The 18,237-nt window shown below is 43.6% G+C and overlaps 1 protein-coding gene across 7 annotated transcripts in view; it reads left to right on the top strand.

Annotated features, from left to right (window-relative positions):
* The window catches only part of LOC124144314 (uncharacterized protein C10orf67, mitochondrial-like), a 42,160-nt gene that overhangs the window by 12,436 nt on the left and 11,487 nt on the right, over positions 1 to 18,237 (top strand). For 4 of the 7 annotated variants that reach the window (XM_048381210.1, XM_048381216.1, XM_048381211.1 and 1 more), the window contains 8 exons: positions 846 to 904; positions 4,383 to 4,448; positions 4,796 to 4,807; positions 6,278 to 6,289; positions 12,282 to 12,347; positions 13,261 to 13,368; positions 16,692 to 16,783; positions 17,114 to 17,179. In XM_048381210.1, the coding sequence (XP_048237167.1) occupies positions 846 to 904; positions 4,383 to 4,448; positions 4,796 to 4,807; positions 6,278 to 6,289; positions 12,282 to 12,347; positions 13,261 to 13,368; positions 16,692 to 16,783; positions 17,114 to 17,179 (481 nt within the window). The remainder of the gene's footprint in view (positions 1 to 845; positions 905 to 4,382; positions 4,449 to 4,795; positions 4,808 to 6,277; positions 6,290 to 12,281; positions 12,348 to 13,260; positions 13,369 to 16,691; positions 16,784 to 17,113; positions 17,180 to 18,237) is intronic. The other 3 variants (XM_048381213.1, XM_048381212.1, XM_048381214.1) reach the window with 3 other exon arrangements.

Here is an 18,237-nt window from a genome sequence, read left to right as displayed (position 1 = left end):
GAGAAAGTCAGTAGACTGTAGGGAGAAAATCAGTGACTGTAGAGAGAAAGTCAGTAGACTGTAGGGAGAAAGTCAGTGACTGTAGGGAGAAAGTGAGTAGATCGTTGGGAGAAAGTCAGTAGACTGTAGGGGGAAAGTCAGTGACTGTAAGGAGAAAGTCAGTGACTGTAGGGAGAGAGTCAGTGACTGTAGGGAGAGAGTCAGTGACTGTTCGGAGAAAGTCATTAGATTGTTGGGAGAAAGTCAGTAGATCGTTGGGAGAAAGTCAGTAGATCGTTGGGAGAAAGTCAGTAGGCTCTTTGGAGAAAGTCAGTAGGCTCTTTGGAGAAAGTCAGTAGGCTCTAGGGAGAAAGTCAGTAGGCTTGAGAGAAAGTCAGTAGAATGTAAGGAGAAAGTCAGTGAGCTGTATTTGGTAGGGAGAAAGTCAGTCGTCTGTAAGCATAAAGTCAGTAGGCTTAAGCGAGAAAGTCAGTAGACCATAGGGAGAAAGTCAGTAGACTGAAGGGAGAAAGTCAGTAGACTGTAGGGAGAAAGTCAGTAGACTGTAGAGAGAAAGTCAGTAGACTGTAGAGAGAAAGTCAGTAGACTGTAGGGAGAAAGTCAGTAGACTGTAGGGAGAAAGTCAGTAGACCGTAGGGAGAAAGTCAATAGATTGTAAGGAGAAAGTCAGTGACTGTAGAGAGAAAGTCAGTAGACTCTAGGGGGAAAATCAGTAGAATGTAGGGAGAATGCCTTTGAATTGGTTATGGGCAAACACTTTATCCACCTGTGAAATCAAGTTATGTTCCCTAGATCAGATAGGTTATAGACTGCCAATAGACCCAACCCTTGTCCCTCTGTTACAGACAAGGAGGTGGAGACTCTTATGGAGCAGATGGAGAAACAGAGAATGTTGGTGGAGCAGGTGAGTGTCTGGAGAAACAGAGCATGTTGGTGGAGCAGGTGAGTGTCTGGAGAAACAGAGCATGTTGGTGGAGCAGGTGAGTGTCTGGAGAAACAGAGCATGTTGGTTGAGCAGGAGAGTGTCTGGAGCATGTTGGTTGAGCAGGTGTGTCTGGAGAAACAGAGCATGTTGGTTGAGCAGGAGAGTGTCTGGAGCATGTTGGTGGAGCAGGTGTGTGTCTGGAAAAACAGAGCATGTTGGTGGAGCAGGTGAGCGTCTGGAGCATGTTGGTTGAGCAGGTGTGTGTCTGGAGAAACAGAGCATGTTGGTTGAGCAGGAGAGCGTCTGGAGCATGTTGGTTGAGAAGGTGTGTGTCTGGAGAAACAGAATGTTGGTGGAGCAGGTGAGTGTCTGGAGAAACAGAGCATGTTGGTTGAGCAGGAGAGTGTCTGGAGCATGTTGGTTGAGCAGGTGAGTGTCTGGAGCATGTTGGTTGAGCAGGTGAGTGTCTGGAGCATGTTGGTTGAGCAGGTGTGTGTCTGGAGAAACAGCATGTTGGTGGAGCAGGAGAGTGTCTGGAGCATGTTAGTTGAGCAGGTGAGTGTCTGGAGAAACAGAATGTTGGTGGAGCAGGTGTGTGTCTGGAGCATGTTGGTGGAGCAGGTGAGTGTCTGGAGCATGTTGGCTGAGCAGGTGTGTGTCTGGAGAAACAGAGCATGTTGGTTGAGCAGGTGAGTGTCTGGAGCATGTTGGTTGAGCAGGTGTGTGTCTGGAGAAACAGAATGTTGGTGGAGCAGGTGAGTGTCTGGAGAAACAGAGCATGTTGGTGGAGCAGGTGAGTGTCTGGAGCATGTTGGTGGAGCAGGTGAGTGTCTGGAGCATGTTGGTGGAGCAGGTGAGTGTCTGGAGCATGTTGGTTGAGCAGGTGAGTGTCTGGAGAAACAGAGAATGTTGGTGGAGCAGGTGAGTCTTCTATTATCTATCCATTCCCCTATTTTTTATCATCTATCCTCTCCAGTATCCTCTATCCTTGTCCACTATCCACTATTTACTATCTTGTTTATCTGTTTCCAATATTAACTCTCTAATATTCTGTATTCTGCATCCAACAGTTCTTAAACTTCATTCTCTATTTGTACTTAGCTGAAAGTTGTCAATGGAATTGATTGTTATTCATGCTTTTAATGCCTTGAGCCACGATTTTGCCTGATGGGGACTTGATCACGTGGCTGTGATATCGCTGGAATGCTGCTGACTGTCATTAAACATCTTTCGTGGCACATTGTGATCCTTAATGTGGCACATTGTGATCCTTGAAGTGGCACATTGTGATCCTTGATGTGGCACATTGTGATCCTTGATGTGGCACATTGTGATCCTTGGCCTGGCACATTGTGATCCTTGACCTGGCGCATTGTGATCCTGGATGTAGCACATTGTGATCTTTGACATGGCACATTGTGATCCTGGAAGTAGCACATTGTGATCCTTGACATAGCACATTGTGATCCTTGATGAAGCACATTGTGATCCTTGATGTGGCTCATTGTGAACCTTGATGTAGCACATGATGATCCTTGATGTTGCACATTGTGATCCTTGACATGGCACATTGTGATCCTGGATGTAGCACATTGTGATCCTTGACATGGCACATTGTGATCCTGGATTTAGCACATTGTGATCCTTGACCTGGCACATTGTAATCCTTGATGTGGCACATTGTGATCCTTGATGTGGCACATTGTGATCCTTGATGTAGCACATTGTGATCCTTGATGTAGCACATTGTGATCCTTGATGTGGCACATTGTGAACCTTGATGTAGCACATTGTGATCCTTGGCCTGGCACATTGTGATCCTTGATGTAGCACATTGTGATCCTTGGCCTGGCACATTGTGATCCTTGATGTGGCACATTGTGATCCCTGGATGTAGCACATTGTGATCTTTGACATGGCACATGGTGATCCTGGAATTAGCACATTGTGATCCTTGACCTGGCACATTGTGATCCTTGATGTGACACATTGTGATCCTTGATGTGGCACATTGTGAACCTTGATGTGGCACATGATGATCCTTGATGTTGCACATTGTGATCCTTGACATGGCACATTGTGATCCTTGACCTGGCACATTGTGATCCTTGACATGGCACATTGTGATCCTTGATGTAGCACATTGTGATCCTTGACATGGCACATTGCGATCCTTGATGTGGCACATTGTGAACCTTGATGTTGCACATTGTGATCCTTGACATGGCACATTGTGAACCTTGATGTGGCACATTGTGATCCTTGACATGGCACAATGTGATCCTGGATGTAGCACATTGCGATCCTTGATGTTGCACATTGTGAACCTCGATGTGGCACATTGTGATCCTTGACCTGGCACATTGTGATCCTTGATGTGGCACATTGTGATCCTTGACCTGAGACATTGCGATCCTTAATGTTGCACATTGTGAACCTTGACCTGGCACATTGTGATCCTGGATTTAGCACATTGTGATCCTTGACCTGGCACATTGTGATTCTTGATGTGGCACATTGTGATCCTTGATGTGGCACATTGTGATCCTTGATGTAGCACATTGTGATCCTTGACCTGGCACATTGTGATCCTGGAATTAGCACATTGTGATCCTTGACCTGGCACATTGTGATCCTTGATGTGGCACATTGTGATCCTTGATGTTGCACATTGTGATCCTTGATGTGGCACATTGTGATCCTTGATGTAGCACATTGTGATCCTTGATGTGGCACATTGTGATCCTTGATGTAGCACATTATGATCCTTGACCTGGCACATTGTGATCCTGGATTTAGCACATTGTGATCCTTGACCTGGCACATTGTGATCCTTGATGTGGCACATTGTGATCCTTGATGTGGCACATTGTGATCCTTGATGAAGCACATTGTGATCCTTGACATGGCACATTGTGATCCTTGATGTGGCACATTGTGATCCTTGATGTAGCACATTATGATCCTTGATGTGGCACATTGTGATCCTTGACCTGGCACATTGTGATCCTTGATGTAGCACATTGTGATCCTTGACCTGGCACATTGTGATCCTTGATGTGGCACATTGTGAACCTTGATGTAGCACATTGTGATCCTTGATGTGGCACATTGTGATCCTTGACCTGGCACATTGTGATCCTTGATGTGGCACATTGTAATCCTTGACCTGGCACATTGTGATCCTGGAATTAGCACATTGTGATCCTTGACCTGGCACATTGTGATCCTTGATGTGGCACATTGTGATCCTTGATGTGGCACATTGTAATCCTTGACCTGGCACATTGTGATCCTGGAATTAGCACATTGTGATCCTTGACCTGGCACATTGTGATCCTTGATGTGGCACATTGTAATCCTTGACCTGGCACATTGTGATCCTTGATATGACACATTGTGATCCTTGTTAGTGAATATCTTATGATTAATTAATGTCTCCTTTTTCTCATTTCAGTTGAAACATGAAAAGAATGAAATGAAAGCATTCGCTGAGCATGACAAGGCATCGTCCAAACGGATGGTGAGTGTTTGTTTGCTGTTCAGATATAGCTTTACCTTAACTGAACTTTCTCCTCTATTCGGTATTGTAAATTTATCACTTTGTTCACAGGAATGTAGCGATAGTGCAGTAGGATTAATTAATTAATTTTGATGAGTATGTTTGATGAGGATGTTGCATGCAAACAGATTTTAATATTTTGCTGAACAATTTGATTATATGATTTGCTTCTTGTCAACTGACACTTTATGTATACTTAGTTAACTCTGTTCATGTATTTCTGTTGTACTATCAACTACTATCTTCTCATATTTGATTTGTCTGTTTGTTATATTATTGACTGTAATATTGTACCTTCTTGACCACAGGCTGATGAACTGGTAATATACATGTCCTGCTTGAGTGTGTGCGTTTGGGGTAAAAAGGCCAACATTTTACCAATTTGTTGTAGAAGAAAAAGTCAAATTCCTTAAAAGCTCTTGGACAATTTTGAGATAAAATGTGTATCTATGATGTACATTATTTAGGAAGTCAAATATGACTAATAATGAAAACAGTTTGAGGAAAAGTGTGATAGCGTTTTGGAAATATGTGGCCATGTGACGTACCGGTAATTGACATATTTAGTGACCCTCCTTTCATAAAATTTCCTAATGACATGATGGGTAAAGTGAGTGCTCCCTGCTTAACATCAACACTTATCCAGTCTTCTAGATGTTTTCAACCTCTTTCATTCACAGTTAGTGGTATAATTTATTTACCAAATTGTGCCCAAACCTATGAAGCTAAATGTCTAATGACTGATTACACCATGTTTTCCGCCATTTTCACCAGGTCCATGTTCTCCACCAATCAGAAAGCTTGTTACATGTGACAGTTTAACTCGAAATAAGTTTCTTGTAAGGGTCTTCCCAGTTACATTCCCGCTAAGTTCCCACTTAGTTCCCACTTAGTTCTCACTTGGTGAAGGCTGGGGTGCTAATTATGTTGAATACTCCATTTCAGTTTAATTAATTTTGGATTGTTTTGTGTACATGAATATGTAGTGTCTCTTGTAGCATCCTGTCGAGGGGAGAATTTTTAGGGAAAGCAAAACAAATAAATGTTGGCCTGGTATGGTGTATTGTGTTGACAGAAGTGAACACAAATCACATCGTGTGTGTTGTATGTATTTACACCTATATATAATCATCCTGATTATGTGTGTCTTGCATTGTTGTCATGCGTTGTCATCAGTTGTGTTCTTGCACCAAACACTCCAAAAAACTCTATGTTTTTGGACCCCGGGTAGAATAGGTCTTCAGCAACCAATTCTTGCCACAAAAGGCGACTATGCTTGTTGTAAGAGGCGACTAACGGCATCAGGTGGTCAGGCTCGCTGACTTGGTTGATGCATGTCATCGTATTCCAATTGCGTAGATCGATGCTCATTATATCAATCACTGGATTGTCTGGTCCAGACTCGATTATTTACAGATCGCTGTCACATAGCTGGAATATTGCTGAGTGAGGCGTTAAACAACAGACAAACTTTATTTTTTTAATTATGGAACCTATATGAATGAATCCAAACATTTTACTTATATTTTTGTTTGGTCAGTTCAAATGAAGTTTCTGCTGTACTGCAAACAATCTGCCAGTGTGTCAAAAATCATTTATCAAAAGTTTCATTCCTCAAATAAATATGACAACTGTATTGGACACACATCATTCAAATTATTTTTGTATCACTGACTAAACATATTTAAACGATGTACCCCTGCAGCAATATTGGCATGTAAACATTAATATCGCACCCTAAAGTGTTTGATTTGACTACAACCATAATCATAATCATAACTTGACTTCAGCTGGGATCAGGTGTGAGTTGACTAATGGAACACTCTCACTGCCGAGTCTTGTTTGGACACTTCCTTCCTTCACCCTGCATGCTGCTTCTCTCTGCCTGTGATGATTCGTCACATCTTGCACAGTCCTTTCAGCAATTTATATGCATTTCTCATCCATTTCATTCTTATTTAGATAAACATATGTCATGAAAAGGTTTAGCGACCGACCATTTTATATTCTGGGCGTGGCCTGTCATTTTGTTTGCAGATTAGATATTTTTTCATGTGCAGCTGCAAAACCAGATATTTGTTTAATTAAAACTATAAGCCTGAATATTTTTAAGAAAAACACCTTGCAACAATGTAGTTTCATCCATGACTGTCTGTCCATCTGACTGTCCATCAATGACTGTCCATCCATGACTGTCTGTCAATCTGTGAGTCTGACCATGACTGTCTAACAATCTGTGTGTCTGACTATGACTACTGTCAATCTGTGTGTCTGACCATGACTACTGTCAATCTGTGTGTCTGACTATGACTACTGTCAATCTGTGTGTCTGACCATGACTACTGTCAATCTGTGTGTCTGACTATGACTACTGTCAATCTGTGTGTCTGACTATGACTACTGTCAATCTGTGTGTCTGACTATGACTACTGTCAATCTGTGAGTCTGACCATGACTGTCTATCAATCTGTGTGTCTGACTATGACTACATGTACTGTCAATCTGTGTGTCTGACTATGACTACTGTCAATCTGTGAGTCTGACCATGACTGTCTGTCAATCTGTGAGTCTGACCATGACTGTCTATCAATCTGTGTGTCTGACTATGACTACATGTACTGTCAATCTGTGTGTCTGACTATGACTACTGTCAATCTGTGAGTCTGACCATGACTGTCTGTCAATCTGTGTGTCTGACTATGACTACTGTCAATCTGTGTGTCTGACTATGACTACTGTCAATCTGTGAGTCTGACCATGACTGTCTGTCAATCTGTGTGTCTGACTATGACTACTGTCAATCTGTGAGTCTGACCATGACTGTCTGTCAATCTGTGTGTCTGACTATGACTACTGTCAATCTGTGAGTCTGACCATGACTGTCTATCAATCTGTGTGTCTGACTATGACTACTGTCAATCTGTGTGTCTGACTATGACTACTGTCAATCTGTGAGTCTGACCATGACTGTCTGTCAATCTGTGTGTCTGACCATGACTGACTGTCAGTAGACTGCACTGAGTCAGTGTGTCACTATTCTCCGTATCACCCTCCACACTGGGTCTGTATCCTGGAAACAATAGATCTTGCTTCTGCATGGAATGACATTGCATGGAAAAAATGCTTTTGTGTGCATTCTCATATAACAAAATGTACAAAACACTTTCATTCAACCTCATTTAATGATTCATGATTAATGAGAGGGTAATGTAATATTTTCTTTCTTGATCATTCCGGCCCCTTTTGCTCAGAGTTTGTCGTAAGGACGACTGAAATGAAGATCTGTTTGTCACAGTGGCTGATGATTGAGTTCTTGAATAAGTTATCACAAGCACTGTATGACGCTCTGTTATAACACTGTGGGGGCGGTCAGGTAGCCTAGTGGTTAAAGCGTTCGCTCATCACGCCCAAGACCCGGGTTCGATTCCCACATGGGTACATTGTGTGAAGCCCATTTCTGGTGTCCCCCGCCGTGATATTGCTGGAATATTGCTAAAAGCGGCGTAAAACCAAACTCACTCACTCACTATAACACAGTGGGTATTCCAGGTTAGGATTAGTCCTCGGCAACCTTTGCCTGTTGTGAGAGGTGACTTATGGGATCAGTTAGTCAGGTGACATGGTGGACCTCGTGGACGTCATCATACCATGACGGCATGGGTTCATGTTCAACATTCACTGGTTTGTCTGGTCCAGACTCGATTATTTACAGGCTGCCATGCTACAGCTGGATTGGTTGGTTGGTTTGTTGTTTAACGCCGCACTCCAGCTATATGACAGCGGTCTGTAAATAATCAAGTCTGGACCAGACAATCCAGTGATTAATATCATGAGCATCGACCCACGCAATTGGGATCAATGACATGCATCAACCAAGTCAGCAAGCCTGACCACCCGATCCCGTTAGTCGCCTTTTACGACAAGCATAGTCACCTGGGTTGCTGAAGACCTATTCTACTCCGGAATCTTCACAGGTCACTACAGCTGGAATATTGCTGACTGTGGTGTAAAGTAACAAAAAAGCACAAACGTTTGTCATGATAATGTGTATGTGTTTTGTTTAACGCAGCACTTCGGCCTATAAATAATTAAGCCTGGACCAGACAATCCAGTGACTGATACTGTTACCATGCCATCGGGGTACGATGACACACCATCAACCAAATCCCCGAGTCTGACCACCCACTGACCACCCAGATCATTGTCTCCCTGTACGACCATCACAGGTTGCTGGGGACCAATTCTAACTTAGGAATCCCCCGGGGTTGTGACGACAATACCCAATTGTCCCAATACGCCCTGATATTGCTGGAATATTGCTAAAAGCGGCGTAAAACCATACTCACTCACTCACTAACACTTTATCATGTATATATGGAGTGGTGATCCTGCTTGCATGGCAAGGGCGTGGTATCTCATTAACACTGCCTCTGTGTCACATCGACAGCTTTTGGTTTTGGTGTGTTTTTGTGTGTCACAGAATACGATCAGTATAACGACCTATGTAATATCTTGTTTGCTGTCCTCATAATAGAGATTGATCGAGATTTGAGTACCAGATTTAATAACATTGAATCAAAGAATACCAATCTTCAATCTAATTCCAATCAGATCTTAGTTCTCTCTAGCACTAAACTATCATCTGAGGACATCCCATTACGGGGCACATCAGAACGACCTTTCATCTGACCAATCAGAGTGTTGCTTACCATATCAAGGAAGTGGCAGTCGGAATGTGTTTTCTAATCATACAATCTCGGAAAGGTTAACATGAGGTATTCCGAACGACAGTCATGAGCTGTATGTCTTCAATTCACTTCAATGGAATAAACATTTGAAACGGAAGAGACTTCCCGTAGTGCAGGCGGAGTACTGGAATGCAACCTCAGCCATCTTTTGGACAGAATTAACTTTTGTTATTTTGAATCCATATTTTTCAAAGCGCTGTCTGGAATGGAAGCCACTGGATTGAAACTAGTGTGGTAGAACTCAAGAAAGCTGCTTTCTGATTAGCTAATGTCGACTTCTTGTGAGTCATTTCATTGGTGGGTCAAAGTTCTCAAAACGTTGTTCTGATGTGACCTGTCATGGGAAGTTCACAGATCTTCATGTAGGTGTAGCGAGCACTAAGAACTGATTTCAATGAGATTGAAGTGGATTACAACTGTTGCAATCAACATTTGTGTTTTAAATTACATTACAAGAAAATAACATATTTCTAATTTCTTTGGATCTATTCATTTTAGACGAGATAGTAACCAGATTGATACATTGACTGATAAATGTATGTAACAGCACTGTTACTTTGCCTGTGTGACTGGATCTATCACTGTTGGGGAGCCTGTGTGACTGGATCTATCACTGTTGGGGAGCCTGTGTGACTGGATCTATCACTGTTGGGGAACCTGTGTGACTGGATCTATCACTGTTGGGGAGCCTGTGTGACTGGCTCTATCACTGTTGGGGAACCTGTGTGACTGGCTCCACACTGTTGGGGAACCTGTGTGACTGGATCTATCACTGTTGGAGAACCTGTGTGACTGGATCTATCACTGTTGGGGAGCCTGTGTGACTGGCTCTATCACTGTTCATTAGTCTGTGACTGGCTCCAAACTGTTGGGGAACCTGTGTGACTGGATCTATCACTGTTGGGGAGCCTGTGTGACTGGATCTATCACTGTTGGGGAACCTGTGTGACTGGCTCCACACTGTTGGGGAACCTGTGTGACTGGATCTATCACTGTTGGAGAACCTGTGTGACTGGATCTATCACTGTTGGGGAGCCTGTGTGACTGGCTCTATCACTGTTCATTAGTCTGTGACTGGCTCCAAACTGTTGGGGAACCTGTGTGACTGGATCTAGCACTGTTGGGGAGCCTGTGTGACTGGATCTATCACTGTTGGGGAACCTGTGTGACTGGCTCTATCACTGTTGGGGAGCCTGTGTGACTGGATCTATCACTGTTGGGGAGCCTGTGTGACTGGATCTATCACTGTTGGGGAGCCTGTGTGACTGGCTCTATCACTGTTGGGGAGCCTGTGTGACTGGCTCCACATTGTTGGGGAACCTGTGTGACTGGATCTAGCACTGTTGGGGAGCCTGTGTGACTGGATCTATCACTGTTGGGGAACCTGTGTGACTGGCTCCACACTGTTGGGGAGCCTGTGTGACTGGCTCCACATTGTTGGGGAGCCTGTGTGACTGGCTCCACACTGTTGGGGAACCTGTGTGACTGGCTCCAACACTGTTCATTAGTCTGTGACTGGCTCCATCACTGTTTGGGAGCCTGTTTGACTGGCTCCACACTGTTGGGGAACCTGTGTGACTGGCTCCACATTGTTGGGGAACCTGTGTGACTGGATCTATCACTGTTGGGGAGCCTGTGTGACTGGATCTATCACTGTTGGGGAGCCTGTGTGACTGGATCTATCACTGTTGGGGAACCTGTGTGACTGGATCTATCACTGTTGGGGAACCTGTGTGACTGGCTCCACACTGTTGGGGAACCTGTGTGACTGGCTCCACACTGTTGGGGAACCTGTGTGACTGGCTCCACACTGTTGGGGAGCCTGTGTGACTGGATCTATCACTGTTGGGGAACCTGTGTGACTGGCTCCACACTGTTGGGGAACCTGTGTGACTGGATCTATCACTGTTGGGGAACCTGTGTGACTGGCTCCACACTGTTGGGGAACCTGTGTGACTGGATCTATCACTGTTGGGGAACCTGTGTGACTGGCTCCACACTGTTGGGGAACCTGTGTGACTGGATCTATCACTGTTTGGGAGCCTGTGTGACTGGCTTCACATTGTTGGGGAACCTGTGTGACTGGCTCCACACTGTTGGGGAACCTGTGTGACTGGATCTATCACTGTTTGGGAACCTGTGTGACTGGATCTATCACTGTTGGGGAGCCTGTGTGACTGGCTCCACACTGTTGGGGAGCCTGTGTGACTGGCTCCATCACTGTTGGGGAGCCTGTGTGACTGGCTCCACACTGTGGGGAACCTGTGTGACTGGATCTATCACTGTTGGGGAACCTGTGTGACTGGCTCCATCACTGTTGGGGAACCTGTGTGACTGGATCTATCACTGTTGGGGAGCCTGTTTGACTGGCTTCACATTGTTGGGGAACCTGTGTGACTGGCTCCACACTGTGGGGAACCTGTGTGACTGGATCTATCACTGTTGGGGAACCTGTGTGACTGGCTCCACACTGTTGGGGAACCTGTGTGATTGGATCTATCACTGTTGGGGAGCCTGTGTGACTGGATCTATCACTGTTGGGGAACCTGTGTGACTGGATCTATCACTGTTGGGGAACCTGTGTGACTGGCTCCACACTGTTGGGGAACCTGTGTGATTGGATCTATCACTGTTGGGGAACCTGTGTGACTGGATCTATCACTGTTGGGGAACCTGTGTGACTGGCTCCACACTGTGGGGAACCTGTTTGACTGGATCTATCACTGTTGGGGAGCCTGTGTGACTGGATCTATCACTGTTAGGGAGCCTGTGTGACTGGCTCCATCACTATTGGGGAGCCTGTGTGACTGGCTCCACACTGTTGGGTAGCCTGTGTGACTGGCTCCACACTGTTGGGTAGCCTGTGTGACTGGATCTATCACTGTTGGGGAGCCTGTGTGACTGCCTACATTGTTGGGGAGCCTGTGTGACTGGCTCCAGCACTGTTGGGGAACCTGTGTGACTGGCTCCACACTGTTGGGGAACCTGTGTGACTGGCTCCAGCACTGTTGGGGAGCCTGTGCCTGAGTGTATGTTTTCTGTGCAGCTGGACAAGCAGAAGCAGGACATGCAGAGGATGATGGAAGAGCAGCTCAGGCTGGCCAAAGAGGAGGTGAGATTTCATAGCCCTGCTTTTACAGGTCGCCATATACGCAGGTGCCTGCCATTACCATTTTTTGGCACAATAGTTACAATTTTAAGTCTAAAAATATGCTATTTTGGTTGTTCTCACCCAAAATTAGGATTTTTGCAAAAAAGTCACAAATTAATCACATGCATGAAATATCATGGACAGCAAATTGTTAATGCGCCAGTGACTTCAAGCAATTTACATGAAATTACGCTTTTTTACCCCACTTATTACTCCAAGCTTCAAATACATGTAATGATAATATATTATTACATTATATATGCATGTTAATGAAGCATAGGTGCAAATAATTTACATTGTGAGTCTTTTCGCTGCATGTCTGTTTGAATCATGACATTCATCAAAATTGTAGATTTGGTTTTTCACGTTATTGACTTTTCTATTCTGTTAAGAATGTTAAGAATGCACTAAATGTTCAGAAACAGCAGTTGTAGAGATAGTAGTTTGTGTTCCCACAGAAACAGAAGTTGTTGAGAAAGTAGTTTGTGTTGCCATAGAAACAGAAGTTGTAGAGAAAGTAGTTTGTGTTGCCACAGAAACAGAAGTTGTAGAGAAAGTAGTTTGTGTTGCCATAGAAACAGAAGTTGTAGAGAAAGTAGTTTGTGTTGCCACAGAAACAGAAGTTGTAGAGAAAGTAGTTTGTGTTGCCATAGAAACAGAAGTTGTAGAGAAAGTAGTTTGTGTTCCCACAGAAACAGAAGTTGTTGAGAAAGTAGTTTGTGTTCCCACAGAAACAGAAGTTGTTGAGAAAGTAGCTTATGTTGGCACAAAAACAAGAAGTTTGAGAATGTAGTTTATTTTGCTACAGAAACAGCAGTTAATTACCATGTGTGTTGCCACAGAAACAGCAGTTTAGTACCTTGTGTGTTGCCAGGCTCTTAGAGAGGCAAGGAAGGTGAAACCAGGATCGCTGGAAGCAGACAAGGAAAAGATCAAGCTGCTCACAGACCAGAAGAAGATGCTGGAGGAAATGCTTGAGCGGGTATGTATCATGGACGTCTGACAACGTGGCATCTTTCATTTCATGTTTGAAAGCTGCACATGTGGACCCAGCCATGTCTTGTATTCAGGAAAGTCACTACATTGACCTTGACATTCAGACAAGTCCAGGGTCACATTAGTGTTGAAACTAATATCCCACATAGATGTTGGTGGTCTTGGGGCCTTTACAATACAAGTCTGTCTGAGAACCACAGTTCTGTTTACCAATGAAAAATGTGTATTGTCTATAATGCTTGTGTGATAACTCTCATCCCCCGAGCGGGTATATCAATCTAAGGGTGAAGGGTAACTGTGTTTCTGTTGACCAGTGTAGTTAGATTTAGAGAGACTGCAAGGCAAATATTGGATTGGAGCTGCGACAATCTGTGTATGTAGGTACACCTGCATTGTCCCTTCTGTGGATATTCAGCTAAGGATTAATAAGGATGGTTACTGTGACCAATGCATAACTAGAGAGGAGACTGTCGGCATGTATTTCCTGCAGTGCTGTAGCCAGCCGGGGGGGCAGGGAGGGTAGTTGCCCCCCCCTAGATTTTTTTTTATAGAAAACAGTTTTATTTGAATCAAGTTGGGGACAAGTGATACTTGTACAAATATTTGCCCCCCCCCTGTCAGAAGATCGCACAACTCACCGTTATTAACAGCAACCACGGTCAGAATACCGCTATTGACGCCTTGAAACAAACTTTAGTTGACAGAGAATGGATACATATATCATAAATGACATACTTTGACTCGTTAAAAGTCATATTTGTTTTTGTTTGACGATTCTATGTCAACATGAAATTCTCACGATCACGTGATCACGTGCGCGTGAGCCTTGACGGTGACTGGTCAGACATGTTCCATGTAAAAAATAATACCCGGGAATAGCGATCAGCTGCTTCGCTTAGGGTTATTATTATTTTAAATATGTTTAGTAATGGTTGCATATAATTAAGAAAATAATGGAATATATTATTCCTGATAAATAAAATAGTTTCAGATACAATTGTTGCCGATCCTTGCATTAAAAATCTTATAAAGTTATATCATTGGGTGTGTCTTGACCGAATAACCGGTCGATTCCAAGAAAACGTGTGTACAGCTGATTGCTGTTTCCAGCTTAGTTTACGAGAAAATACGCAAGGTAATCTTAATCCCTAAATATAAAACAATGCCTAGCAGAACAATAAATACTATTTAAACGGTAAATAAACATGTCTGGTGATTTTTTATCTCAAATTTCGAATTTGTACTGACGAAGTTTCTCAGCCCCCGTTCGTTTGCCGGACTTCGCTGAAAGGGTACGGTGTAAAAATTTTCTGCGCATAATATTCAAATTTCTTTTTTTTCCAAAATATTGAACCCGCTAGAGGGGGGTGCGCATTATACATGGGTGCGCACTATACTCAAGAAAATACGGTAAACAAATATTCCCTCACATCCTGTGTTTGGCTAATTACACATTGTCACTTAGGGTCAACAGTCTAATTTGTCTAATTTCACGAAACTGCCACATCTCGTCAAGTTTTTCAGTTACATCAGTAGTCCAGTCAGCTGCTCCAACCTCCAACTTCCAACTTCCAACCTACACATGCATCTATAGTTTAAAAATCACTGACTGACACTGAGTTACCATTTTATCATGCCGCTACCTACTTATGAAATTTAACACCTGCAAAAGTAGCTTTGCTATTTGGTAATCTTAATAGTGTACTGAAAAACTTTCCAGACACAATGAAGTCTGTTGTTTGCCACTCGCAGTAAGTTCATGGTGCCAAACTTTCCCGATTAATAGTACTTTAACATAGACTTGCAGTAGTTGGAGGTCCAATATAATTACCCCATGGATTCCTCCGAAGCCTATGCTGGCCGTAAGAGGCGACTACATGGATCAGTGGCTTGGTTGTCAGCGTGTCATCTGCCCTGATGACGTGGATAGCAGCTCACAATATCAGTCACTGGATTTTCTGGTCCAGATTTGATTATTTACAGGCCACTGTCATTTTGCTGCTGTGTGTGGTGTTAAACGACAGACAAATGAACTTATATATATTTTTAGTGGGTCCAGGTTTGCAGTTGGGATATAATTTTTAATATCAGCTCTACACCTATTTCCTGAAGATATTGTATCCACAGTTTTTCACTGATGGCTGTTCAGTGTAGTGGACTAATTGGGATTAAACCTAGTGGGGATTCTGGATTAGAATTGGTCTACTGCAACCTGTGTTCGTCAGAGGTGACTAAATGGATTGGGTGGTAGATTGCGTGTCCTCATACCTGGGTGGCGTGGATCAGTGTGTGAAATAGTCTCACAATTAAACTTGCCAGGTGGGCTAGCTAGCCATAAGAGTTACTAGCCAGGGCCCACTTGCACAAAGCGATCTGAGCGCTACAACTATTGTAAGCCTATGTTAAAGTATGGGAGTTACGATCATCTTAGTGCTAACCTCACTTTGTGCAAGTGGGCCTAGGTTCTTATTCCACCAGCTGACGCTAACAACAGTTTATATTTTTCAAGACATTCTGCGAAGTTATCTGTAAAGTAAGCCCAAATTGCAAATCATGGGTTTAATATTATGAAGGGTTAAATCTGATCTCGCAACCTCAATTCATTTCGGATATTGATTTGATTATTGATGGTCATATTGATCTACAGAAAATTGAAATTACTTTTTTTTATCAACTAAGAGGTGTCCATAAAAAAACACTGTTAAAAAGTCAGTAGCCAGTCAGGTTAGGGACATTTCAGAACCTTTAGCCCATTCGAAATTCTGCTTGCCACAGACTAGCGGGCAGGCAGCTATTTCTCACACTGGCGTGGATTGTCCATGAACCACTTGTTTGTCTGGTGCAGACTTGCCACTATTATGTAGCTTGAATACTTCTAAGTGAGACCGCCTCCGTGGTCTAGTGGTAGAGCGTCCGCCCGGAGAGCGGAAGGTCTGGGGTTTGACACCCGGCCGCGTCATACCAAAAGACGTTAAAAGATGGTACGTGTTGTTACCCTGTCTGGCACTCGGCATTAAGGGGTTAAAGCAAGGACTGGTTGGCTCAGAGTCAGTATTCTGTGTCTGAGTGGGGTATTCATGTTAAACTGTGGCATGGTATCTCAGTGGGCTAGCACTATAAATCGGCATCAGTCCGGTCTAGTACAAGCAGCCACACACACACACACGTGCATGCACGTCGCTATATAAGTGCAATAATCTTGGATGCGACGTTAAACCCAATTTCACCTCACCTCACCTCACTTCTAAGTGAAGCGTTAAAAAACCAAAAGGCAAACCACTGACTGTGATGGTGCTGTGTGTGTCGCAGGAGAAGGCCAAGAACGCCAACGCCATCCAGGAGTCGGCGGACACGGAAAAGCTGAAGAAGAGTGAACAGAGGATGCGAGACGAAGTACTGAGGTCAGTAGGACATGAACCAATCAGTACTGAGGTCTTTAGGACATGAACCAATCAGTACTGAGGTCAGTAGGACATGAACCAATCAGTACTGAGGTCAGTAGGACATGAACCAATCAGTACTTAGGTCAGTACCTCACACACCAATCAGTACTGAGGTATATTTGCATATTTCAGTTTATTTAATGCATATTTTACGCTAATACGCCGCTTATCTTGAGCTCCCAGATTAACTATAACATGAAAGAATCAGGTGTTCTTTAACTTCTTTTGAGTAGTGTAGTGAAAATAATTTCATTGATAGCCATGCCATGTTTGTACGTGTTGTTTCAGGCTGAAGAAAGAGATAGAACGCATTCACAGAACATGGGAGAAGAAGTTTGCCATCTTACAACAGAGGTGAGTGTGTAGTGTTGTATGCATCTCTTCTTGTCTGTGTGCTGCAGAGCTCACTACTTGGGGACCGGTCATTATTATAGGGTGGGGTAGGTCACAGGGAATCAAGGGAGGTGTCATAGAGTAACAGTTTAAACAATAAGCCACTCCCCGTGATTTCCACTTAAGCATAATAACTGCTCCCTTAGCAGGGAATTCTGGGAACCCTCGCGACGGCTGTTTCCGCCATGAATGTAAACACTCAAGAAGAGTAAATACATGTACATCTTGACTATCCCTCTAATACCGGGTTGTCTTGTTTATTAAATGATTGTATGTAGTCTGGGGTTACCACATATATTGGCGACGAGGATGGGACAACGTGCGTTCGCCCGGTATTCAAAACAACATGGCTACCTTCGGCAGAATAGATGAATATGATTCTCAGACTGATGACTGGAATGAATATGTCGAGAGACTTGGACATTATTTCGAAGCAAACGAAATTACAGATCAGGGTAGGAAGCGTGCTATTCTATTGAGTGTGATTGGTGCGAAGTCATACAAGTTAATACGGAACTTGTCTACGCCACAGAAACCTGGCGATCATTCTTATGATGCGTTAGTACACCTGATGAAGTCACATTTACACCCGAAACCCACTATTATGATGGAAAGGAGAAGGTACAATATGCGTGATAGACAGCCTAATGAAACTGTATCGGAATATGTGGCTGAGCTACGTCGTTTGGCATCGACATGTGAATACACTGATTTAGAGACTCAGTTAAGGGATCGTCTAGTGTGTGGTATCAACAATGAAGCAATGCAAAAAAGACTGTTAACTGAGAAAACATTGGACTTTGCTAAGGCTTACTCCTTGTGTTTAGGAATGGAAATGGCTGCTAAGGAAGTGCGTGATATTAAAGGGGGAGATCAGATGCCAAGGCCAGTGCACAAGATTAGAGAGGATAACAGGAGAAATAATGCAGGCAGGAAGTGTGATCGCTGTGGGGGCTCAAATCATGTCAGTAGTCAGTGCTATTACAAAAATGCTGTGTGTAACAATTGTAATAAGGTTG

The sequence above is a fragment of the Haliotis rufescens genome, unplaced genomic scaffold (genome assembly GCF_023055435.1).
Source record: "Haliotis rufescens isolate VD_foot unplaced genomic scaffold, xgHalRufe1.0.p SCAF_37, whole genome shotgun sequence".
Taxonomy (NCBI): domain Eukaryota; kingdom Metazoa; phylum Mollusca; class Gastropoda; order Lepetellida; family Haliotidae; genus Haliotis; species Haliotis rufescens.
Note: the sequence above shows the minus strand (reverse complement) of the source record. Positions and strands in the feature narration are given on the sequence as shown.